General features: G+C 36.1%; 1 protein-coding gene across 3 annotated transcripts in view; it reads right to left on the bottom strand.

Moving 5' to 3' along the window:
* The window catches only part of LCORL (ligand dependent nuclear receptor corepressor-like), a 123920-nt gene that overhangs the window by 2408 nt on the left and 94460 nt on the right, over positions 1–27052 (bottom strand). The window contains exons 6-7 of one of the 3 annotated variants that reach the window (XM_004681385.1): positions 26365–26458; positions 20907–25072 (exon numbers count right to left, since the gene is read on the bottom strand). In XM_004681385.1, the coding sequence (XP_004681442.1) occupies positions 24040–25072; positions 26365–26458 (1127 nt within the window). In that variant the 3' untranslated portion in view covers positions 20907–24039. Of the gene's footprint in view, positions 1–20906; positions 25073–26364; positions 26459–27052 lie in introns of those variants that run through there. The other 2 variants (XM_012723986.1, XM_004681386.2) reach the window with 2 other exon arrangements.

The raw sequence follows: 27052 nt of genomic DNA, 5'->3' as shown, positions 1-27052 counted from the left end.
CTTAGCAGTAATATACAAGCTTGATTCAAATACACTAAAAGCCAGGGACCTCACCAGGGCTGGAGCCCCAGGCCCGGCAAAGACAGCTGCCCCCCTCTGGAGATAATCTCCCCAGCTTTGAGAGAGGGAAATGAAGGTTTATCAAAACAGAAAAATCAGCTGCTCTCCCCCAGCGCTCTCCCCATAGGTATGTGGGTCTCTCCGGCCTGGACCCACTCAGCACCTGAGCACTCTCAATCCATTTTAATACCTGCTGAGGACCCACCTGGAAGCACTTTGGGATAGAGATGAGGAAGACATTGCCCACACTTTCAAGTATTTTGAAATCTAGGGTTTTTAGCAAATACACTTAGAAGTTAGAAATGTGACTGAGGCTTATCAGTAATTTATGGAATCATCATGTACACTTACACCAAGAAAAAGTAATAAATGTGCCTCACTTTTTCCTGGTGTGCTTTTTAAACAATTTCCCCCCTTTTGTATGTTTTTAAAAGATGATGAATTCGCAAAATATTTAAAAATCACTACTAAATATTATATAATGAAGCCTGCCACTGCTCCTGGTAATGCTGGGAGCAACTGTGAGTCTTAAGCCAGATTGTATCTTTGCCTCGACATTATCTATACATCTGTGATCTTTCCTCCCTCACAGTTCTGTATCTTGCTTTTAAAAATATGTATACTGGGCTCTCCCTGGTGGCGCAGCGGGTTAAAGCACTGCACTAAGAAGCTAAAGCCACTTCCACATGAGTTCGATTCCCGCCTGCCCCAGAGGTGACCACATGGCGTGGCAGACCTCTCCTGACCCGTCCGCTGCTCCCCTCAGCAGTGTACTTTGTCGATCTGCCTGTTCTACTCCCCACTCTGTCTCTGGTGAAGCCTCTCGCCTGTACCCCAGTTCTGTATGCACAAATAAATCTTTTAAAAACTATATGTATACTTTGGAGTTTTTTCATATTTTCATAATATATACTTGATTCTTTTAACAGGCTCATCGAATTTTACTCTATTTGAATCATTTTCACCAGACTTCAACTGACAGACTTTCATCCCATTCCAATTTTTTGCCTAAAGTACCATGTACTAAATATGTCAGATGGGTCTCTTTCAGCATGTGCACAAGTATAGTTATAGGACTGGTGTCTAATAAGGGACAGCTGGTTCAAGAATTTTAAATTTTGTAATTATTAAAATGTCCCGGCCCTCCCTGGTGGCGCAGCGGGTTAAAGCACAGCACAAAGAAGCTTAAGCCACTGCCGCATGAGTTCGATCCCCGCCTGCCCCGGAGGTGACCACATGGCGTGGCAGACCTCTCCTGACCCGCCCGCTGCTCCCCTCAGCAGTGTGCTTCGTAGACCTGCCTGTTCTGCTCCCCACTCTGTCTCTGGTGAATCCTCTCACCCTCCACATTTCTGGCCTGTACCCCAGTTCTGTACGAATAAATAAATCTTTAAAAAAAAAAAAATGTCCCTCAGATTACCATCTTACACTCTAGCCTGTATGAAAATGTCTTTATTCCCTCACACTCTTACAATAATGTATAATAAAATTTATGGATCTCTGCAGCAATGAAATCTAATCAATGATATGCCATTGGTAAATTCTCATCTCTCTTATTATGGTTATTTTCTTATTTTAGAAGCTACTTAATATTTCCCATATGTGTTTTTTGCCAATTGAGATAATGTGCAGTTAAGACTGATTCCTTGTGGGCTTGACTTGCACATCCCTATCAAGTGATGGCCTACATTTTTTTTCATGGGTAAGTCAATACTGCCTGATTAAAGGAAAAAGGAAATAATACAGAAAAACTAATAATAATCTTCACCTGCTAAAAGATCAAAACAAAAAAACATTAATCCTGTTTTATGTGATTTATAACCCACACCCTCCCCCTCTAGTTCGTTAATTGTATCTGATTTATGCTGATTTTGTAATACGCCCATTCTAAATTTATTTGTAGATTTGTGTCATCAGTTCATCAGTCTTTCATTTCAGGGCCTGCTTTATGTCATGACCATTGGATATTTATTACCCAACGGTGGCTTATTTAGCCACATCCGTCTCAGCACTAGCAAGTTCAGTGATGCTCTGGACAGGAAGGGGCGGGAGCGGGGGTGGGTTTTATGGAGTTGGGTCCAGTTCTAGCAATAGTAAACTCCAGAGACCTTGGACAAGCAACCTCAGCCTCCTTCCCCTCATCTGTAAATGGAGAAAAGTTAAACAACATATTCCCTGCTTACCTTATACATTTCTGATGACCTCATGAGAGCCAATTAATAGCTTTTGAAAACCATATGGAGCTGTAGACACATGCAAAGGCTTAGCTTTATGTGCATATTTTGATGAAAGGAAGCAGCTGGAAGAGAGGTGCCTGTGGTAAGACTGATCCTATTTCTACCAAACTAGAACCTAGACTGGGGGTTCAACCAGGCCAAGAGGCACATGAAAGGACTGGCTTCCTAAGCGTAATTTTAGTATTTCAGTGATTCTCTAAGATGGAGCCTCTCTAAGTTCACAGACTCTAAGATGGAGACTCTAAGATGGAGCCTCTCTAAGTTCACAGAATAGAATATTAGAAAATAGAATAGAGTATCAAACAATTATTATTTGTGATTTAAGTGAGTTATTACTGGTAATTTAAAAAAATAATATATACTATAGCTCTAATTTTAACTTGTATTTTTCATATGACACATATGGTGTTCATTTCTGGGATACAGTAAGCTGACAGACAAGTCTGGGAGACAATGTTAGCTAGCCAAATGACAGGAAATGATACATTTTAGTGTTATAAGACAGGCCTAAAAATATAGAGCAATTGTTACATGCCAGGCACTATACTAAAAGTTTCTTATTACCTCACTTAATTCCAGCACCCACCCACTGAGGCTCAGAGAAGTAAAGTGACTTACCCAAGGTCACATGTCAAAATGTGGAAGTGTCCAAGGCCTGGGATCTACCCTCTCCTGCGTGCTAACTCTTGGGTTGTGAAGCAATCATGATCTTCCTTCATATTAACATCAATTTATCTATTTCTTCAGAATACTTAACACGTGACAAGTGTCCAGTCTAAAAGTTTCAGACAGAAAAGTATTCCAGTGGGTGACCACATCACCCTAGTTCAGAGAGCTACATATTGAGAGCATGACACTTCTTTACATTTAACTAACTGAGGAGCTACAGCTTTATCTTCCCATTTCTCAAATAACAAAAGGGGAGTGTTAGGACATAGACTGACAGGTTTTTGAGCAATACCATCAAGGCATTTCTTAGGTGCTGGGTTTCAAGGAACACATGTTCCTCTCTTCAAAAGGAGAAGTCAGCTGCGTGCATGGAGAAACTCGATTGAGCTACAGGATTTGTATTTTGAATAGTTATTATGTCTGGAACCATGGAGTTTGCACTCCCTTTACTTAACTTCAAATTCTGAACGCCTGGTTTATTTTTCCTCTGAAAATGATGTCTTCTAAAGTTAACTGAGTAAACTTTTACTAATAGCCCAGCACTAGTTGTGAGCCTGTCTTCATAAATCTATCCAGACACCATGAAAGGGCTGTTAAGAGTGCACACCTAGATGAGAAGCCCTTCATCAAATAGACCAGTGTATTGCCATGTGTGTTTTTTAAAAATATAATAAAAATTATAAGCATCAAGTTGCTGATACATTGGACTCTTAAGTTTGGTTCCTAGGCTCCAGAGAGTACATACAGAGGACCTTGCCAGAAAAAGTGTATATGTTGTATGAGGGGCTCCTGGGGTCCATTGGCCTACTGTGCTGGTGACTGCGGTTGGGACGCTACTCATTCTTCTCTCAAATCTTTAACCAACACACCCACCTGGCAGAAATACAAAGGAAGGGCTTCCAGGTCTTTCACACCATGAAAAGATCACTTACTAAGTTGGCATGTCTAATGAAACAAGTTTTACTTGCAACTTTTTGGGCTTCCATTCAACATTGCTGGCCATTTCCTCTTGTATAGAACTGAGTTGGCGTCTCCCCCTTCACTTATGTCGAAGCCCTACAGAGCCTCCTGCACAAAGAGATACAAAGCCTTTGGGAGACAAGGAGGGTTAAATGAGGTCACAGGGTAGGGCCCTACTCTGAGGTGATCAGTGTCCCTCTAACAGAAGCAGCCAGAGGTCAAACAGAAGGCGCCCATTGGTAAGCCATCAACAGAGCTTTTACCAGAAACCAAATTCTCTATATCTTGACTTTAATTTTTTTGGGCTGCAGAACTGTGAGAAAATTAAGTTTCTGTTTTGTATGCCTTGCGGGTTATATTTTGTTACAGTAGCCAGAACTAAGATACTCCCTTTCTTGAAACTTAAAACTTTTCCATGGCTTTTAATACAAGATACAATGTTGGCTTCCCTCTGCCTCTTCCTTCCACTGCACATCACCCTAATTTACCTGACAAAATGTCAAGATTTCTCAAGGCTAAGTCTTAAGCTTTCTGTAATTCTATAATCTTATTAGGATTTCTCATCCATATTTGGTTTCAATCATCAATGACACCTATAGCTTATAGCTTTATTAGAAAGGATTTTCTTGAGTACTCAACTTCAAGCATTTCCCCCTTGAAAACTACTCTTACCATTTAACTTCTTTAACAGAATTTATTACCTTGTATTTTGTTTCATATTTTCCCCCATCCCACCAAAAGCTTAAAAATAGACTCTTGTTGGTCTTATTCAGCATTTGTTACTGTTGTCCAGCACCCAGCCTAGAGAAACTGGATAAATATTTCTACAGAGATTGAATCTGGGACTTCTCTTCTATGATGGAGTAATAGGTACAGATTCACCCTCTCACTTTAAACAACTGTGAAATCATGTTTTTTTAGACAATGGATAATAGGAAGTGCAGGATAACAGTGGTGCCCAAAAGATGGGAAACAAAGGAAGTAACACTGGAAATTTGCTGGCTTACTACTTGGGGTTTCCAAGTCACAGTACAGGGAGAGGGTCCAGGATCACTAAGCCACTTAGGAAATTGCCTGAGATGGAGGACAGACTGGAGTTGGGAGTCCAAGGTGACTACAGCTGTGCAGCAGAGTAGACAGAGCTGCAGAGAGAGAGGGAGAGCTCAGAAGTCTGCACAGGGATCCACTTACGCCTGGACTGACCAGTGCGTGATGTTCCCCAAACCTGTAAAAAGGACCGCTGGAAAAGACCATGAGGAAAAGCTCTAGAGCTGTACAGTATTGGATGTAATTTGTGTTCCCACCAGCAAGGATGGACAAACCTAACACATGGGGATTAAGGAGAACCCTCAGAAGGCAGTGGTATGATTTACTAGGGGGCAAATTAGCCCAAGAGCAAGGTTTCTCAACCTTGGCACCACTGATATTTGGGCACAATTTTTTGTTTTGGGGGTTGTCTTATGCATTGTAGAATATTTAGAGCATCCTGGGTCACCAATTTCTAGGCATGACAATCAAAATTATCTCCATACATTGCCAACTATACTCTCGAGGGCAAAATCAGTATTAGTTGAGAACTACTATCTTAAGGCCTGCCTAAAGAAGCAAGAAGTAAAAGAATCAAAAAGTTTCTTAACAAGATAATGGTCTCTTAGAATAAATTCTACAAAAAACTTAAGGCATTCATTGCAAAAACAAATGAACAAACAAAACCCCAGCATATAATGTAAAGTTGACAATATCTAGCTAGCATCTAATCAAAAACACATAAAAATTCTAAATGTATGTACCTAATCTCAGAGCTTCAAAATACATGAAATAAAAGCTGATAGGCTTAAAGGATAAATAGAAATCACAACTGCAGCTTTCAATATTCATTTCTCAAGAATAGAACAAGTAGACTGAAGCTCAATAAGCCTATGTGTTTAAGAGTAAACAGTACTATTCACTCTAGTAGCTGGCATTTATAGAACACTCCACCTAACAGTAGCAGAATTTATTAGTTGCAGCAACACTCAGAACTTTTCTGAAGACAGATCTGGTAAGATTCTGGACTGTAAAACTAATCCCAGTAAATTTAAAGGGATTAAAACCCCACAAAGTCTATTAGACAACAATAACAAATTAGGAATCAGTAACAGCCAAGTATCTGAAAAAATTCTCAAATATTTGTAAACGAAACAACATGCTCCTATATAACCCATAAAGGAATCACAAGAAAAGTCAGAAAAGTAGTTTTTGGGGGTTATCTATGCCAGCATGATAGTATTAGTAAAGAATCTTCCTGCACTACAGCATGCCAAAGTGTGGTCCCTGGACCAGCAACCTAAGCATCACAAGTGGCCACTCACACTGAGGAAACAGTTGGAGTGCTACTATCCCTTTTTTTGCAAACCCTGCTGGGGATTCTGGTCTCACACACACATTTTCTTTGTCTACTTAAGTGCACACTGAGTAAATCACTGTCTTAAAGCAATGGTTCTCATTGGACTCCATAATGGTGTACAGCTTTATTCTTGTACTGCAGCATTCATTTTCCACAGTGTAGTCAGAGATCTTTCAGAAACTAAACTCTGAAGTCACACACCTTGCCCACTGACTCCAGATGATAGGCCACTGGAAGCGGAGGGACAGGGCTGTGAGAACTTGTACCTGGTCTACCCTCTGCGGATTCCTTCCTCACAGAGCTCATGTCTTACTCTCCTGTGTGTTTTAACAAGCACTTCTTTCTCCTAGAAAGTCATCTTCCTCTTCTGGTTCTCTGCCATTTGGCCCAGTTAATTCCTAGTCATCATTCCTGGCTCAACTCAAAGGCCTTTTCCTTAGGGAAGTCTTTCCATACTTCTCCGACTTAATTTTGCCCTATTAGGAAATCCTGTAGTGCCATGTATTAAAAATCTGTAAGATTTGTGAGATTATTTATGCCATGTTTCCCCTCCAAATAGGCCTTAACCACAACGTTGGGAATGTTAGCTGATTCTGTACCTAATTATATCCCGTATTATCTAGAATACTTACTGTCTGGCACATAGGAGATGGAAGTTTTCAAAAGGATACAGGCCTTTAAAAAATCGTCTTTCTGTATTTATATTACACAGAAACAAAGTAGCAAATATGAATTTTCCAGGCTGTCTGGAATTTCAGTTGGTTTTTTTTTTTAATTAAACAAAAACAAGCAAGAAATATATCATTCAGACTACGACCCTGCTTTAAAAAAAATGAATTCAGTAGGCTTCATGTTATAATAATTGCAGAACATTCAGCTCCATGATTTTAAGAAAAAGTATTCATGACTGAAAAAACAAGGGTTGGAAAATGGAGCTAGGACAGTTAAGATTTTTCAATGCCTATGTGAAATAGAGAAGGGAATGCAGAAAACGGGTGGACAACTGAGGAAGAAAGTTACTTGGGGAGCACCAGTGTCAGTCTTTTCCTAATTGGTAGCAGCCAGTTCGGCTAATTGTTAAGAGATGGGTGACCCTTGAACTTACCTCAGATAGGCAAAAGAGGTCTGGAAGCTGCAGGGCTCAAGAATAAACTTTACAAAACAGTAAACTGTTCTCACCACTCCCCCAGCACTACTCTGCTGGGTAAAGGCAGGTCTAGTCCCATAGAGATAAAACAAAACAAAAGCAGCACAGTCAGAGACACATTGTGTGGGCGGAGGGAACCGGGTAAATGCTGGGGACGGCTGGGTGCAGCCCACTTTCACAAAATTCAGTGACCTTTTCCTTGCTATGGACACCCTTATCAAAATCCTACTGACAGAAAGAGAGCTGAGTGATTTTTCTGCAAGTGCCTGATCTTATTTCTGGCATTGTGGACTCTTGTGACCCGTTACGGCTCCTCACTTTGGTTTCTGTAGCCCCAAGCAGCAGACTAGATGTAAGGGAATGAGAAAGGGGATGGCCTAAAAAAACTTACAAGGCAGGCCAAGTAGCCCCCCCACACACCCATTTAGAGAACCAATTTTATGTTTGCACTCTTTTCCTCTATGTTCTGGAACATCAAACTATCTTACTTCAAGTTCTAATTACTATTTTGCCAAAGTAAAATTGAGATTATGTTTTGATGAATACTGAGTTCCCCTGTGGCTCTACTGTCTAATGTGTTACCCACTGCCTGGTAGGTCAATAAAAAAAGTGCCCAATCCACATTTGTTGACTAAATTGAAAGGTTTTCCATGAAAGATATGAAGTAATCAGTAGAGCACAGTATCCTGAAGAATGCAGTAACTGTTGAAAAAGCAGTGGAACATAAAATGGTCAAGAACCATTTAAAGGAAAAACATTACAAGGGACTGCTAGAGGAGATGTTCTGTATTTTAGTGAAGTATTATGGCAAGAGTTAGACACTGTCCAAAACTTGTAACTCTTCTCCTTCTTATATTCTATGAAGATCGTAAGGGGAGGAAACTCAATTGCCAAGGTAGTGGATTTTTACTAAAAGTTGTCAGACCCTTTGGAATACTTTACATAAGTGAGTCAAAGTTTTAATAGCTTTACTTATGGCAATAAGCAATAAGCTAATATGAAAATGACATAAGAAGAACTGTCAGGGATTTAATTTCTATGTTAAAATGTCTGACTTCTACATTTCATCCAGCTCTGACCAAGTTAAGATTGTGGGTTAGGACTTGAGAAGACCTGATCTTGATGTTTTCCTAACTTCATAGGAAGATGTTTTTTCATGGCTTGTATTTGATGGTAAAGCCCCCCAGACTGTGGCCACAGTTCCTCCTTTCTGGATACAAAAGGAAATAAAACCTAGTACACAAAAACGAGACTTAGAAAACAGACTAACCGGAATACAATCATCTTTGGCTTACAGAGGGTTACCAAGGTCGTGGTAATGATGACTGTTAAAAAAGCACTTATAATTGAATCAATTACTTAATCTAACCTTTGCACAACTGGAACATATCCTGTGTCCAAATGAACCTGCAGAGTCATTACTTCCTGGGGCCTCCGCAGTGGATAGAGGATCAACACAGACCCTGTGCAGGCCTGTTCCCAGCTGTGGTCCCCTGTGGTGCTCGTGGGAAGAAAGCAGTTGGGTGCATAGAAAGTCTGGAGAACTCACAGGCTCTGTCCTCAATAGGGACAGGAGGAGAACTGAACACTTCGCTTTGTTATGAAGCCACAGGGCCTTTCGCACACTGGCCATCGTGAGCACTAATGCTTCGGGGGACGCCTCTTTTGGAATGCTGCTATAGCAGACCAGGTGAAGGTGACTGGGCATCTGGAGCTGCTTTTCTAGCAAAAGTAAATTTAGGAAATCATCTACTCCATGCCCTGTAGTTTATCATTTCAATACTTAGGATGCTGAATAAGAACTCATGAAGAAAATCTAATTACATTTTATAAAAATATGTTTCAGGATATTCTGGGCCAAGGGTTGCCTCAACCATACAAATGTAAAAGAACATCTTGAGTTAGAACTCAAAAAAATATGGTAAAACATTCATAAGCAGGACCAGAGGAGGAGGCGTGGTTAGGTGAAGAATGGCGCTTTTCATTAGTTACATACCTGTGTGATAATCAGAATTCTGAACGGAAATTCTGAAGACAGGTGACAAAGCAGGAGAAGCTGACAAACAACTTTTTCCAGATATCTCAGAATCCCTTTCAAAGTGTCAACTTGGATTCTGAATTTTAATTGGAAACCTTAAAATTTTAGATGGATACTATGAGTATAGCTGTGTCAGTTCACATTAGGTTATTCTAGTCTTAAAATTTCAACTGTAATTTAAACTGCAAATCAGTTTACTTACATCCAGACATGAATCAATCAGGAAAAGGCAAACATTTACTTGGGAACTCAAAAGACCCTGATACTTCAAAGGTCTATATTACTATTTTTGATAGTCACACTCCATTTCAGGTCCTAATGACTTCAAAAATCATCTCTTGCAACTGGCCCTCATACACCCCATTTTGCCTTCCGTCCCCCCATCTGTGTTGGGTGGGGCTATTAGAAAGGACTCTCCAAACATAGTTTGGTCATGCAGCATCTCACTATTCACAGAATGAATCCTCAGCTTGATTTCTGTCCTGTTTTACCCACTTGGTGAATCCATCTCCTACTAAATCTACATGTCCACCTTCTTCTAAGTTTACACTCTGGCAGCTGAGATAAAACCACACATCTGTTCAATCCCATTATTTCTTCAGTCTTTAAAGCCATATCCACATGGCTCAATTACTCAATCCCACCAAAATACCTCTTACATTACCTCTTGAGTTAGAGGAAATACTTTATCTTCAACAAGCTGCCCATGAACTGATAGCTGGATCTGAGAGCAGCTAGCATGTTCAAGCTCCTGTTTTAAGAGAGGTGAGTCTGCCAAGGTCAGGCTCCCTACCAATGCTCTGTAATGCCCAGCGATCAACTCAGGGCTTCCGCTCCACTGCTGCCATCTCACCTGTTTATCTCCAATCTTGTATTTCATAGATTTCTTTCCACGCACATCCAAACTTTGATTTTTTAAAAATATGCCATCAACCTCGCTTCCTTTCACTACCACCCTATCTTCTATTCAATCACTGCCAATTAGTTTTCTGTGCTATCTTCTTTCTACATTTACTAATATTTCTGGCTCTATTATTCCACCAAAACTGCTCTCTCCTAAATAGCTAAAATAACTCCTTGGATATTCAAGGCTCAATTCCCCTCTTAGCAACAATTTACACTGAGATGGTACCCCTACTTAAAGCACCTTTCTTCACACCTGGCTCTCAGATTTCATCACCTTGACTTCTTTTGAACATATCTTTTTTCTTCTCCTTATCTTTGGAGCTCTGAGATCCTAGGCTCTCAATTTTACGCTGAGTGATCTGTTCCATTTTCATGGTTTCAGCAACTTGCTGACTCCCAAAATCTTATCTCCAATTAAGATCCATGCCTCCTATACAACTTTATTCAGCTATTCCAGCAGAAAACCTCAAATCCCCTTTCTAAAAATTAATGTAGTGTGTCCTCTTAAAACTTAAGTGAATGCACCTATCATCTTCCTCTATTCAAGCCAGAAAACTGGATGTTATACTTTAACTCTGCTACTCTTCAAAACACGAGACTACTTCACAGGTGGCTCTCAAATATGTCCATTCTTTTCCAGTGCTGCTCTGATTTGGGCTCAGAACATTTTTTCATTTAACTGATGCTCCCCATAGTATCTATACACTTGCCATCTTTGTATGCACTGCTGCCCCATCTTTACTGTCAGTGTGACACCTCAGCTATAGGAACTAAATTTTGCTCAGTGTTCCAAACAAGCCCGCTGCTCCCTCCTGTCACTCAGTTTTCCATAGTTTGTTATGTCTGATATACTCCCATTTCCAACTTCTAATATTCAGGTGTCCTTCAGATCTCAGTTTGGATGGGACTATGCAGGGAGGGATCCTTGTCTAACTTGTGAACTCTGGGTCATTTTTTCCTCCTTGACCATAGTCTCCACCTTCCTATGAGAAGTGCTCATCACTGTGCCCCATCAGCGGAAGGCATAAGGCATGCACCAGCGCTTCAGCCATCCTGTGCACTTACATGTTATATCCCAATTCACACACGAATACACTCCCACACTGAGGAAATAAATGATGAAGGTACTGTTTACTCACTTGGATAGAAAGGAACTTTCGGAACCCTCTACATTGCCTAAGAGCATGCTTTTGTTAAAATAGGAATAGGAAGGATTACATTTTTTCCCCCTCCTTTCCATTTGACAACCCAGCAGTATAAATGTAAAAAAGTATAAATTTTAAAACATCTGCGTATTAAACTATATTTGGACAGTTAAAACCTGAAATGTACAAAAACAAGACATTTGTGTTAGAAGCAAAATTTTCATCTATATACTCCATAACTTCTGATACATTTTCCTAGGAATTTTTCTAGAAAAGTGCTGAGGTTCAATGTCTCCAGTCAATAATTATTCTGTGAAGAAGAAAAACATATACAAACTAATAATGAACTTTTGTGTCATTTCCAAAAAGGCAAAAAGGATGTATGGAAAACCAAGAATGAGAAAAAAAAAAAAACACCTTAGAAACATTAAAAAAATCAGATAACAAATATGACTATAAATACAATTTTGTAAAAATAATGCCCTTGACAGATTAAAAAAAAAGTTAAAAAATAAAGAAGGAAAGTTATCAGTGAAAGATAAATAAAACTTTAAGCAGAACAGGAAATAGTAATAGCATCTTTAATATGAGAAAAGGTGAAAAACAACCTTAAAGATACCAATTTTTTCCTAATACTACAAAAGGGTTTTTTAATTAACTTGAAAAAGGAAAAGGTATCAAGGTATCTTTCATCTTTTCAAGGATTATCTCATATTTAGTGAGATGAGGAATCATATCAAAATAAATTTTCAACTCATTAACTAGAAATTGTTAAGAAGATGGAAGGACAAAATACGGTTCTGTTGTAAAATAAGTTAAACTAATTTGGTAAACTCTGCCAGAATGAAATGAGGATGGTATTAAAAATGTTAAATATACTTTATTCTCCATTCATAGCTTTTAAAATGTGTACATATTTTAGATGAGTTATAAGATTTTGAAAAAAGATTACTATTAGGATTCTTCCCCTTTTTTGCCTGACATTCTTTTTGTTATGTTTGTTAGTTTTAGTTATCTTGAGGGCAAGAAACAAAGGAAGTTATTTTTAGATTTGATTCATGTTTCATAATGAAGACTATTTTTGACCATTTTTAAAATTTTAATCCCTGTATGTTAAATAATTAAGAATTTTAATCATTGCATTTTAGTTTTTTTAAATACATAGGTATTTAAAAAAATATTCAGTTAAGTGACTGATTTTTGGGGCCATAGTAACCTTGTTATTTAATAATGAAACTTGAGTTTACTTACTGATTTTCATATTATAATACTTGATACTACTTAAACTTTAAAAAAAATTTTTTTTAAAGGTAACAGAAATAAAGCCACTAACACCTCAAAATTCCCCTAGAATGTACACTGTACAATGCAACCACATGATAAAAATATCCTTAAACTCGCAACTGCAAGCTGGCACCCCTCCGTCGAGGTCAGGGAGGTGATCACTATGCATGGGCACATTCTTCCAGGTTCCACATTGTTCAAGTCCTACCAGGAGGCAGAGCGGGAACTACCACACAGGCAACTCCAAGTTCATGCCCTACTTCTGGCCAGGTTCTAAAATCAGCATCCTTGACACACCAATGTCAGGTCAGTTTAACTGAGTAATGTGCATACTTACTTACTAAACTGATTTCTGTGCATTCCGAATCTACCATTACCTTAAAATTACCTGGCTGTGACTTTCTGTGATAGATCACCTGTCAAAAGAAAAACTTGATCTTTCTCTCTGTGCAGTCTAATTCAATGTTTGATATGAAAAAAAAAAAGCACTCATATAGTTTGCTGACTTATTGAAAAATAAAATCTTGTTTCTCAACACTAAATAAACAGTCTTAAAGCAGTTCATAGTGACTGTGGGCTGATATCACAGCATTATAAATGTTGGTCTATCATCTTAGCAATGTAACGCTCATTCACATGTTCTCAAAATTATTAATGTATAGGTCAATACATTTAGCCTGTGGTGCAGTAATTTTTAGCTTATTTTGGGCATATTTTTCTATCAAATCATCTTCTATAAACTATCAAATGCACATGCAGGTAAATTTATATTAATGACGTATGTTTAGAAGTTGTTTTTTTAAATATCTACACTAAATATGTTTTAATTTGCTTGAAATCCTGGACACATGAAGATATGGGTAAGAGTGCTGTAATATCAAGCAGCACCTAACTTCATGAGTTTCATACTAGGTGCCAAGAAAATAGTTTGTTCCAAGTAATATGGAAATAAATGAAAACTGAATCAGTTGCTTTTTTTTTTTTTAAACCCAGTATCTCATAATGTACTCAAGGCACCTACAATGAAACTTTAAAATTAAGCAGAGAAAAACTTACCTAATTGGGATTTTGAATAATAGTTTGCCATTTGTCCACTGTTGCATTCTGCTGCTTATGCCTTTTGGCTGACATTTCTGTGGTCTTCCATGGTGGTCTTTTCCTTTTGTTCAGTTTTCTAATAGCGTCAGAACTATCAGAAGAATTTCTGTCATAGCTAACACACTTATTTAATTTACTATGGTCAAGGTGACCAGTGACTGTGTCTGTTGAAGGGCTGTTTGTGTTAGCAATTTCTGTTTCTCTAGATTGCTTTTTAAAGGAATTGTGCCTAGCAGAATGGGATCTTAAGGTAAAGCGCTTTGATTCCTCCTTGTCAGCCTGACCATTCGGTCCACTGTCAACAGATTCAGAAGAGTAAATAATCGTGTTCAGCTTAAACGTATTTCGGTGGTCAAGATAGTTGATTTTTCTCAAAAATATTCTACAGTCCTTTAAGGCTTTTGACCTCCAATTATTTGGACATATATTTCCTAGTCTTGGACCCTTTTCAAAATCTTTCTCAATGCAATTTGTTTCATTCTCCTTTGCTTCTGGCTGAAACTGATGCTCAACTGAGGCAAGTTTTTCCGAGTCAGACATCGCCACCTTCTCCCCTAGACAGTCATCACTGCTCTCAGGTGGCAAAATAAACTGACCATTTCCTGTGTTTTTTCCTTGGAGTAGGAAATCAGTATTTTTCATCTCCTCAGGCCTATTTAAAAACTTGTTCTGGCAGAAAAACCTAAAATTCCTCTTTTTAGAGATCCAATCAACAGCTCCTCGCTTATGCAACTTTCCCTCTCTTCTCCACCTTTCAGTCCTTTTTAATCTAGCTAGGGTTAAGTTACTTTTTACATGTAGGAGTGGAGAGCTAACCATTTTATGAAGAAGATGCAACTTTCCTGCTGATTTTGAAGGAGAAGATAGTGCAAATTTTTTAAAGTGCTTTCTAAAGGGGCTGTTACTACAGTCAGCATATTTGGTCCCTAATTGAATTCCTTTGGTATTTATAACTTCCAAAGGGTTTCTAGCATTTGCTTTTCTAACTAGTGAAAGAGACTGTGTTTCTGTTGTCTGCATAAACCAAGTACGGAGTTCACTTAAATTGTACTTTTTCCGAAAAAGCATTTTTACAGGGGAAACTTCAAGTTCTAAAAGACAGGTTTCCAAAGGGTTTGCTATTTTGAAATTGTTCTTCTCAATGAGTTCCCTTTTCTTACAAACACAATTTTCAGTTTCCTCTCCACTCACCTGCACCCATGCATTTGTTATCTGCTCAAATCTATTGTTTAATTCCTCTAATAAGGAGTCATTTGAAGTAGAGGCAGTCCACCACCTGAGCAAAGAGTTTGATGATATTATAGGATCCAAGGATACTTCAGAAATGGGTATTAATTTGTTATCATCCAAATACTTTCTATTTGCCTTCCTTGACTTTCTAACTCCTGAGATACCATTGGAAACTTTTATCCGTGACTGCTTAGGTCTGTTCCTTTGACTTTTACCTCTCTGTAAATGGAGCTTATATGATTTATGGAGCAGGGCATTTCTATAAATAAGTGAGCTAGAAGATGATAATGAATGTAAGAAATGCAGAGATGGCTTTTTATCCCTAATAGAGTGTCGCAAAGGTATCGTGGCAACCATACTTCCTGATGCATCCTGAAGTACTTCAGGTTCTTTGTGCCTTGTATCCATCTTACTGTGTTGGTCTTCACACTTTTCTTCAGGTAGGTTTTTTTCTAGTACATTCTCTTGTTCTATAGGAGGTAAGCAGCTGCTCATAGTTACTTCTCTTTCCTGAGGTGAAATTCTATGAATAGTCACAGATATGCCAGAGATCTTAACTTTGGCAGGTCTGCCAGGTTTTCTAATTATTGCTAAAGGCTTCGGAGTTGGCCAAGTAATGTTCTTGGAAGGCTGAGGTATCAGACACTTGCTCTTGATAGGTCTCACATATTCAAAGTCAGACCCCAAGCTCCCACTTTCAGTAGTCAAACTTGAAACAGCACTTATTCTTTCACCTGAGTCAATTTTGTGTTCTCTAATATTTCTGAAATTATTATATTCAGCTGGAAAGTCAGCACCATTATTGTTTAAAGATACAACATTGCTTATGTTTATACATCCTTCTGAAACATGTCTTTTAGTTCTTCTCGATCTTCCAAAAATAACAGTTACTGTGATACTCTTTTTATAAATACCCTCTTTTACTTCTGATTGGAGAGACTCTGGGTTTTTCTTTCCAGCATTCCATGACTCGTTTTGGCAAGTGGTGACATCTTTTTGATCAGCTTTAGGTTTTGGTGGTCTTCCAATTGGTCGCTTAAACTGTTTTACAACCTGGGGACCTATTTTCTTAGGTCTACCAGGTTTTCTTTTGAAAGATGAATCAACAGTACTGCTCAATTTTTCCTGAGATTCTTCCTGGGGCTTATTACTATTCTCATCTACAAGTGTTGTGGAGGAATCTACAGTCTCTTTCTCCTGATTACTTTTGTTTAGTTCTCTTTGAAGAGGGTCACTGTTGTCGAGATTAGAACTACCATTTTCGAAGTTACCATCAGGGACACCTTCACTTGTTTCCTTTTGCTTTTCAATTACATGATAAGCTGGATGTTTTTCAGAAGGATGATTAGTTTTTGATTTAGAAGCACCAACTGAAGTTAACGTATATTTGACTCCTTCACTGCTTTTAACCTCAGATAAAAACATGAGTTTGACAGGACTAGAATAGGTGGAAAAAGAAGAGTGCTCACTGGCTTCATATCTTGTTGGTACATTTTCAACAGTGGAAATCAAGTTACCTTTATCTGAAACAGACTTTTTCAGATTATCAAGTCTTTTACTATTCAAGTCTATTGTAGGAATATGATTACTTTTGATATTGTTAGATGGTACCAATGATTTTGATAAAGTCTGCTCTTTGCATACCACTCCACTTATTGCAGGAGTCATATTTTTGCTAACACTTTGATCCTTACCATCAATTTCTAGCAATTTTTTGGATGTTTGATATCCTGATGACCGATGAGTCCAAGATTTTTGGGCCATATTTATTGTATCTTCCAAACGTTCCACAACAACCTGCAAATTAGAACTTATTGCAATTTTGTTTAGATCTATATTGTGTGAGCTTTCAATTTGAATATTTTTCAATGAATCCATTTTCTTTGTAGATTTTAGAATTTTTTGGGCCTTAGGGGATTTTTTAAAAACATGATTATTTGTTACATATATAGAATACCATCCTGGGGGCACAATATTTCGTCTAGTTCTGCTCAGAAGTCCAGGAACATCACTTTTCAAAGGGCTTGGAGTGTTACCTAATTTTGGATTTTCCCTATGACCCTGCAATTTTTTTTTCCCAGTTGATTTCTCCTGTGATTTTCTTATGTGCATTGTCTCAGAGGAACTTGCTTTCAAGTTTTCTGAAAACGTATTAAAAGCCAAGTTAGTTTTTAAACTATGTAGAGGTAGTTGCAATGATTGTAATGCATAATCTGGTGAAAACAATGTTTCTACATGATTATCTTGAAGATTTTTACAGTCTTGTGAAGAAGGCTCTTGGTAATGACAGAATTCTTCCTTGTCCACAGAAAAGAGCTCACTGCGCATCAATTTCCTTGAACTTTTTTCAGTGTACTTTTTCCTTAAAAAATTGTCATCAAGACTTGCAATTTCTCTTTTGATCTGTAATGACTGCCTTCTAAACATGGGTGAATCAGGTGAGTTGTGAAGAGCCAATAAGGTTTCTTGGCGTTTTCGAAATCTTGTCTGAATAATTTTATTTTCTACCTTTTTATCATGTTGACTCAGTAATTCCATAAAACTGTAATCACTGGCCTTTGCATTATGCAAGAGAGAAGTTATTAAGTCTCTCAGCTTTAAATCATTATCAGTATTACAATCACCACTAGATAATTTCATAAGGTTTGTCATATCTGTAGTTTCTATTGATTTTAATTTTTCATTAATACGATCCATTAAATCTTGAAAAATCATAGTTTCACCTTTTCCATGATTTGTAGTATAATTATTGCTGTCTTCCAGCAAAGAATCAGAGTCACTAGATTTGTTAGCTTTATGTGTTTTACCTTCATGACCATATTTATCACAGTTGACTTCTGCTGGAATGAGAGATGGAGGCTGGTTAATGTTTGCTTCAAGTCTGTTATTTTCTAGAGCTGAAAGCTCTGAGATGACATCTTTGAATTTTTCCGATCCTTCAGTGTGTACAGGTGATAATGGTGGGGGCGAAGGACTTCGAGACCTACAAACATCTTTAAGATTGAATGAAATGTCACACACCTCCCTTGTGGAGAGAGGAGTGTGAAAGGCCGAGCTTGTGGAGTGAGTGTTTGGTAACAATCCAGAGCAGCACCTGTGAGAACTGGAACTGTTTACAATTCCTCTATTCACTAGTGTCTTAATGTGTTCAAGAGTTACAGTTTGGCAAGACAAACAATGTAAATCTGTAATACAGACTGGCAGATTAACAAAACTAGGGCTTTGTCTTTCATTTGGTAAACACCCTCTTTCTGCCAGTCTATATTCACAGCTACAAAATAGACCATGTAAATCATCTTCAATTAGGGGCTTCTGAGATTCTGAAGACACAGTATATGATGCATTATAACAGCAAGGAGAAGCAGCATTCTGCTCTTGGGCTATAAATTTCAACATGGCCAAAACTTGTTGCTGGTGATGTGTGCACAAAGATTCCAAAACTTTGCTTAATGCTGATTTTCCTTTTTCCATTTTAGTAGCTTCCTCTGATTTTGCATCAACAGTTGAACTAAAAATAAAAATCAAACAAAAAATGAATTACAGCAAAAATACCAGCTTTTATAAGGAGTTATAATTTTAAGAGTTTGAACAAAAGATATTTTGGTATTGCTGGTCTAATTCCTATAATAAACGCTGTAATAATGACATCTTGATTATTGTTTAGCAGAAATATAATGAAGCACTGATAATTTTGGTGACAAAATATGAGTCAAAGCAAAGCCCTAATTTTGCTTTATAAAAGCTGATGATTATAGATGATTGTATTTATATATTGCTAACATTTAATGCTTAGGATATGTTAAGGCTCTCTAGTGGGAAAGTGCTTCAGAATAAGTTAAAATTTTTGTTAAGTTCACATTTTAATAGTTATATTGAAAATTAATCAGTCCATATTAGTGTAAGAAAAATATGTAGGAAAAATTCTCCTCTTTATTTAAAAGGTGATTTCAAAGGTACTGAAAAATAAAATTTTAATAAAAGAGAGCTTTGCATAGTCACAGGAAAGTTAAGGGATTTACTTCATATAAATAACAGAATGTCTTTTCTAATAAGCTGCAGGCGTTTTAACCTAGTAAGATATAAAAAATGTATGCTATTTAAACATGAAATCTAGTTTTAATTGATTTTAAATTCTACAGTAATTACATCAAAACTAAAGGCATTACTTACCTAATTATTTAATTTCAAATGCTGGAAAATGTCCCACTGGAGAAACTAATATACATCTAACTTTAAGACCCAAAATTACTTAGCAACCATGTAGAAGTTTACAAAAAAATTTTTAAATTCAAAACCAGCAGCAAGAAGAATATATTAAAAGAATTCTGTTTCAGAAAAGTATTTAAATTAAACATATCACCAAACTCTGAACATGAAAATTGCCTCCCACTCATACTTTCCTACATTTGTTGTTAAATGTTTCTGATTTGAAGAAATTTGATTTAGGGTTGGAATCAGGATATGCTGATTAAGAACTGTTACATAAGAATTTTATTTAAATAAGGGCTACTAATTTTCACTGGTATTAAATTCATGGATTTTTCTTAAAAATTAAATTTGCTTCCTAAAACTGGGCTTGTTTTACAGATAGGTATGCAAAATTGTAATTACATTTTACAAAAATTACATGATTTGAGTAGCAAAGACACCAAAATAAATTTTGAACACTAGATCAAAACTTTTCAAGAAAAAAAGAGAACTAGATTCAAACACTGTTTTACTAAACTAGCATGTGACTGGATGTGAAGCAGCTAAGTGAGAAGAGATAAGAAATTACAGTATAACTTAAGTTCCCTACTGCCCCGAGAGAGATGAAGGCATGACATGTGCCCAGTATCTGGGGATAGGATTTCTGTAAATTTTATCATGGTTGGGAGTGTGAAATGATGAAACTGACTCTCAGGGCATGATTAAATAATACTCTTTTCCTGAAAGTTGATAATTATAATTCTCATACAAACAAAAGAAAACCCAAAAAAGTAATGATAGAAACAAATCAACAGTTTCTTTAAAGTTACTTTACGGCCTACTAAACATACCTATGACTAAATAGTGATTTTATGCTTTTCAGAATATATGAAACTAAATTTAAAAATTTAATGTTTTCTTAACAGTTCCCAAAACTCCCAAAGGCTTTTTTTCTGTAAGATCAAGTAGAAAGTAGAAATAAAACTAACAACTATTGTTAAGCATTCTGAAACCTATTGATTTTTATGTTTCTCTTGGAAATTTATAATTAAGTTTCTTATTCAGTTTATTACTTTAAATAATGGAATATTAAAAGTGCCCAGTGATTTCCAGCTAAAGTTATAAGAAGAATGGCTTACTTTAAGTTACTGATATTCATATATAGGTAACAATATTAGGTAACCATGTTCTCAAACTACAACACTACACGACATGCTTATTTGGCGTCAGTTTTTCCTTCCTATATTTCTTAAAAATTCAACCACCTAATATGTTGACTATAGAGTAACTGAATAAACTCCAATCTAGAATTTATTCTCAAGTGATTATATAATAGTTCTGAAATTGTTTCTATCATGGTTCCATTGTTTTGCTCAAATTTTTCCTATCTTTTCTTGTCTAATTAATAAACAAAAACATCCCCCTTTTTTTGTGTGTGTATGTTACTAATCCATTTCGTCCACCGCTAATTTTGTTGTTCAAATAATTCTTGGGATAAAGTAAATTTTCAGTTATTAATAGAACTGCTTCCTAGGGTGAATCAAAGAAGTCAGTGTAGTCAGTTTTTTCTTGCTTTTCTTTTTTTCCTTTACTGAATGAGTAAATCAATCACACACCAACAGTGTTGTAAATTTAAGTGCAAAAGCATTGAAGTGCTTTACTACAAATTACAACCTAGAAACACGTTAACTGAACAATTAAAATTCATACAATCAGATTTAGATATATAACAACACAAAGTAGGAACAGAATTACAGTACATTTACAACACAAGACAGATACATGAATTCATTAGAAAATATTGTAATAAATAATTCATGAATTATAGTGCAATTGATTTATGCATAAATATAACTAATTGCCTAACAATCAGTTTATATTAACAAAATCTGTCAAAATCAAGGCAGCCACAGAGTTTTACTAAATTACTGCGACAATGGAAATACTGCAATTAAAAAACAAATACAAGTATTTGTACTGTAAACAACTAAAAAAATCAGTCTCACTAAAGTTAGTATACAATTTAATATAAAATTGTCATTAGCTACCAGAAATGGTTTAAACAACTTTACTGAGCAGTAGTTTTCTAAAAACAGAGGCACTGTTTTTTCTTTTCCTTTTTTTTTTTTAAATATAAAATACTTGAGGAACATTCAAATAAGTAGAAAGCACGTACAGGTTGCTTTCACCTTCATTAAAAGTCTGCTGAAACTGGATTTTTCAGAAAATTGTCAATTCATAAGCAGTATCTGGTAACTAAATTTATAAAGTACTTTGAAAATTTAACATAAAGAACATCTGAATAGAATCACTGAGGAGAAGGGGATCCCACAAATTTCCCTGCCTTTCCTAGTTTGTATAATCAAAAGTTAACTCAATAATTAGAAACATCTTGTTTCTTTTAAAAGTTATGGGTTGATCATTACCTATAAACTATCAAAAAATATTTTAATTTACTATTTCTGACCAAAAATAAATAATACAAATACTAAAATGCTGCAAATTAACTATAATATTACCTATAAAACTACTGATCACTGTGAAGTCAATAGCAAAATGATCCCTGATTTTATGAATCCTGTAAAGTTTTTGGTCAGGTCATCTTTTAAATGATATAAAAGTGTTCTGTAAGTATCCCTTTACTATAAACTTCTCAATCAATTTATTAATGTAAATATAGTGTGAGGAATAAAAAAGCTCAATACCATACAAATATGTAATGCATTCAAACCCCCAAATTTTTGCAAGTAAAATTCTTTATAAAGAGGTCAATAAAATTGTGGTGAAACATTTATTTTATCTTTAACTTTGTTTTTCAATGGGGGTAAGGGGGAATATATTAAATAATTCAAGTTCTGGCCCTCACAAAATATGGCTTAATTCTTTAAAAAGAAAGATGACCCTGACATCTGCTGTTTTGCAATCTATGATGTATCCTTTCTTGAGGGAATTAAAAAAAAAAAAAAAAAGAGCAAGAGGATTCATACCTAGTAGCAGGTAACATTAACAGCTGAAGAGGGTTCATATAGAGCTAGGAGACCAAACTACTTGGTTGTATAGTTTCCCACTCTTCAGTTTTGTATTTAATATAAGTAAGCAGTTTTTAAATGTAATAGCTGAAAATCTCTTTAGTATTACATGTATATGAGATTATTAGATACACACAAACACAAGTGTAAAAACACAAGTATTTGACAAGGTGCACTTTTAAAAAAAATTCAGCATAAGTATTCCTTTTGGACTTAGGATAACTGGCTTAGAAAATGATCAGAACCTGAATTTTAACAGAGAAAAGGGGCACTGAGAAAATTCTGACTATATGAAGCAAATCCCCATCTTTTATATGGAGGCACATGCTTTATACATTTTACCACTAAAACTGCATACTCCATAAATCCAACATGGATACTCTGAACCACATTTTAAAACTGCTATATAAAATTTATTGGTCTCTCTTATGAGTCTAGTAAAAGTTAAAATGCACTGCCCAGCTTCTAACTACCCAATTAGAGAGTTTACATTACTGAAAGTTCAAAACAGCTTCAGTGTTAAATATCTGTAAATCTATTCAAGACCCTGAACAAACTGCAAGTTTGGTTATTAGCAAAATGATAATGTATCGCCCACCAAAATGAAATCTGTAATTCATTTTGATAAACTGAAAATGTTTTGAAATGTCACAGCAGCAAATATATTAAAGTTACACTGAGGTTTTTCAATAGTAGGAGTGTGTCACAATCCTTAAAATTTAAGTAGTCATAACATCAACTAACCAGCACATTTAAACCAAAATTATCATTCTCAAGCTTTTTCTGTGCACATTATAAACATGCTCTAAGTTGCATTCCAACTTTCTTTTCTAACCTTACACATTAGCTTATTTTTCAAATGAAAAATGAAATTAAATTATTTTAATAATTAAATTTAAATTACTTTTTGTTCTCGTATTCCATTAAAGGATTCTATAGTTGCTGGGGTTAACTATGCATCACTTTTCTTTTTAAGTATATACCTTATAAACCCCAACATCCTGCTAAATCAACTATTAAATGATAAATATTAAATTCATTATACATATCATTTAAGGTTTTCTTTTCTATTCCTGGTGGATGCACCTGAGTGCATTTTGTATTTCATAGAATGCACTGTAGTGTACTAATACTGTATACATTAATTTTCCTTAGTATGGAGCTGTCTATTTAAACCTTGATTGGGTGTTTCACATACTTACAGTAACTGTAAGTATGGTATATAAGTGTTACAAACTATTAATATCATATTTCCATTATAAGATGGTTCAACTGAATGGCTGGAGTGGTCTTTCACCAATAAAAATGTTTCACTTGACAATTACTTGTTTTCCAACAACGCTTTATGCTATTGACTACTAAAGAAAACCTGAATCTTTTTCACCTATTTATACAAGGATTAAATACAAACTATCAGAATTAAGTAAGCAACTATATAATTCTGTCCACAGTGAAAACCCTGAATAAAACTTTTTTTCAAAAGGCATGTAAGTGGTTTTTGAACTGTAAAATTCCATGTCTCCTGTCAGAGTGAGCATCTGTAATTCCCACATGTGTGTATAGAAACACAAATACACACCTGTGCACATACACACATATGCAAACACACACACACACGCACACACACATACACACATACAAACATTTTTCCTAACAAGTAATCTACACAGGCTTGCTGCTGTTTTTGCAGCTGCCAGTCCCTGAATCTGTCATATTATATAACCCAGTGTCTGGTAATCGGAGTTTCTTCTTCGGAGGAGTCTTCAGTGTTCCAGATCTTTCTTTTACCTTGTATTCTAAAGTGCTGTGAGGTACCCCATAAATTCCTTGTGCTTTGGAAACACTCATTTTTCCACTCATTACCATTGCAATAGCCTCTTCCATTATTTCATGATCATATTGCCGATATCGGCCGCGTTTTTTCCTGGGCTGCTTGTTATCTTTTCGATCCAATCCATCTTCGGCATTTTCAGAGGTTCCATCAACTGTTCCATTTTTAGAATTAAGACACAAAGGAGAGAGGTCCCCATGTAGAAAATAAGAGTCAACACTTGAGTGAGTTACAGGCCCAGAACATTCAATTTTGTTCTGTTTAGGGAGAATATTTTTCAGTTTTTGGAGAGCTGATCCTTCTAGGACTGGAGAAGTTTTGGAAACTTGGTACATAACATCCAGTAGACCAGGACCATCAGGTTGTGGTTTTGAAACAGAACTTACTCGTAGCTGTGGAATTTTTAACTGTACAGTAGGATGTGACGTTTCATATTGTAGGTTTTCATTTTTTTCTTTAAATTGAGTAACCATTTTCTGTAGAGTTAACTGATGGAGGTAACTGGAAGCTGTTGGGAATTTTAATTCTGAGGTTTCAAGTAGACTGAGTTTACTTTTTTCTGTGCGCTCTGCTTGAGCTCTTGCCCACAAGGCTACTTTTTGCAGCACTGCACAAGTTTCTTTACTGTCTTTATATGAGTAACTATCATTGAAATCTCGAGTTTTGTTTTTAAAAGATGCAGGCTTCCCTGCTGGTAAGGCTTCTAAGTGGAGAAGTAAAGTTTTTTGAGGTATGCCATAAAGTATGCCTGCTTTATTTATGTCCAGTGCTCCAGACTGAATGTCTTTCAAAGCTTTTGAGAGCAAACCATCTGCAAACTCAGCACTTCTTTCCACATAGTCCTCTCTGTTTCTGTGTAGTCTCCTGGATGGATGGAATGAAACGATGGTAAACTGATGCATGAGAGACTCTCACACAGCTATGGAAGGGGAGGGTCCACTCCTTTATTATACTCCTTGCTTAGGTAACATCACTGCTTATGACTCTTAAGTCTGTGAGATGTAGTAGTTACTCCTTATCAAAGCAAACGCTACGTCCTGGTAGGACAATGTGTCAATCATACAGTGGCCTTAACGGGCAGACCTTCCAAGAACATAAAATCCTAACTCAGTATTTGAAAAATATTCTCATGATGTTGCTATTCCTCTGACAGATGCTTGCAGAGCAACACTTATAAATTTTATTTGTACAATTAGAGTTCCATTATAAAAAATACCCAAATCCTAAGGAGTTTTTGTTAGTAGAAACGTGACGTTACCACTAAACAAGTAATAAAAGAGTCAACCCCTTTAAAGGAAATTTGTAGCAGCAAGAATATTTCCAAACACAAACATCCCACAGTTCCACAAGACTAACTGTTCTCTAAACAAAAACTTAAAATTTGAAAAAAGTAGATAGTTATATCTGGATAATTTTAGATATTATAAATGGTGCTTATTTTTCAAATTTTATCATTGTAGTTTTAAAGGCTTCGCGAATAGAAAGCTACTATACCTCATGACTCAAATTCTATTATAGACTTAGTTGAAATAAATTGTACTTTATACCTAAGATTTAAATGTGACAATAAGATTCCTATGCAGTTTAATGGGAAGATGCAAAGTTCAAAAAAAATTAAAAAAATCCCCAAATCCAACAGAACAGCATTTCACTACTAGTTATTAATTGAATGACAGCTTTAAGCATGAAATGACTTTTTGTGGTGATTATTAGATATATTAAATAGTTTGACACCACACCTAAAGCACAAAATTATAAACCCTTTATGCTAGCCTTACGAATTAAGTACAGTACTTTTCAAATTTGTTGGTTGTTTAAAAAATAAGTAATGAAATTACATTATTTTTCTTAAAATGCCTCCTAAATATTGAATTTAAAATTCTCTTTACTTGTCCTGCTTCTCAGTTTGTAGTCTATGATTAAGTTTGTAGTTCATTTTAGTAACATGAACTAAAGTTTGGTGATTGTTCTGATAACTTTTCTTTAACAGAAAGAATAAAAAAAGAAAGAAAAGACAAATGAAAGGTATGAGAGACACACACTTATGAGTGACAATTCTGGAAGAAAATTATATTTGTCAACCTACTCAGAATAGTATTGAGAGTTCTCTGAAGAGTTATTTTATATGACTATTATATTTCCTAGATATTGCTTACCCAGCCATTGAATTTTCAGAAGAAGGATCACATAGGGATGACTCTTCAGATTTTATGCTGGTTTTCTTTGTAGAGAGATCTAACACTCCATCCCCTATAATTTTTGCAAGAGAAAAAACTTTATATTTGTGACAGATAGATCATCCTTACATTTTAACATTTCATATTTTGCTGATCTAATGAATTTATGACCTAAAAATTAACACTTGTATTTGACATGTGGAATTACCAATTCAACTTGTGGTTAGCAAGATTATGACTGGGAAGGCACTACATAGGAAAAAGAACAGAGGAGGAGCTGGCATTGCCAGGTGATATGAAGCACCAAGCTATGAGATAAGACCTTGATCACCTTCCCCCCAGTTTAACAGTGAGCAGCCCTTTGGTTGTCCATCCGTTAATATTTCCTATTCAAGGCTATGCACACGATGCTTTGGGTAAGTAGGAATCAAATAGGAATATGATGATGAAGAAGAAGAAGAATCAATACTTACTAGAGCTAACAGTATGTGTAATATACGCTTCAGGTAACCTGAGGCTATGTACAACCAGTTTATTTTTTAAAACTAGCAGTGTAAATTTTCACTATTTTAAATAACAGTATAGAACAACAGCTGAATCACTGCCTATGTAATCACTGCACTGGCTATAGTGTGATTATATTTGTAACTGGATGCAGCTAGAACTT

This window comes from Condylura cristata, unplaced genomic scaffold, assembly GCF_000260355.1.
Source record: "Condylura cristata isolate star-nosed mole 26May11 unplaced genomic scaffold, ConCri1.0 scaffold00012, whole genome shotgun sequence".
NCBI lineage: Eukaryota > Metazoa > Chordata > Mammalia > Eulipotyphla > Talpidae > Condylura > Condylura cristata.
The sequence above is the reverse complement of the archived record's forward strand: the minus strand, read 5'-3'. Positions and strand labels throughout refer to the sequence as shown.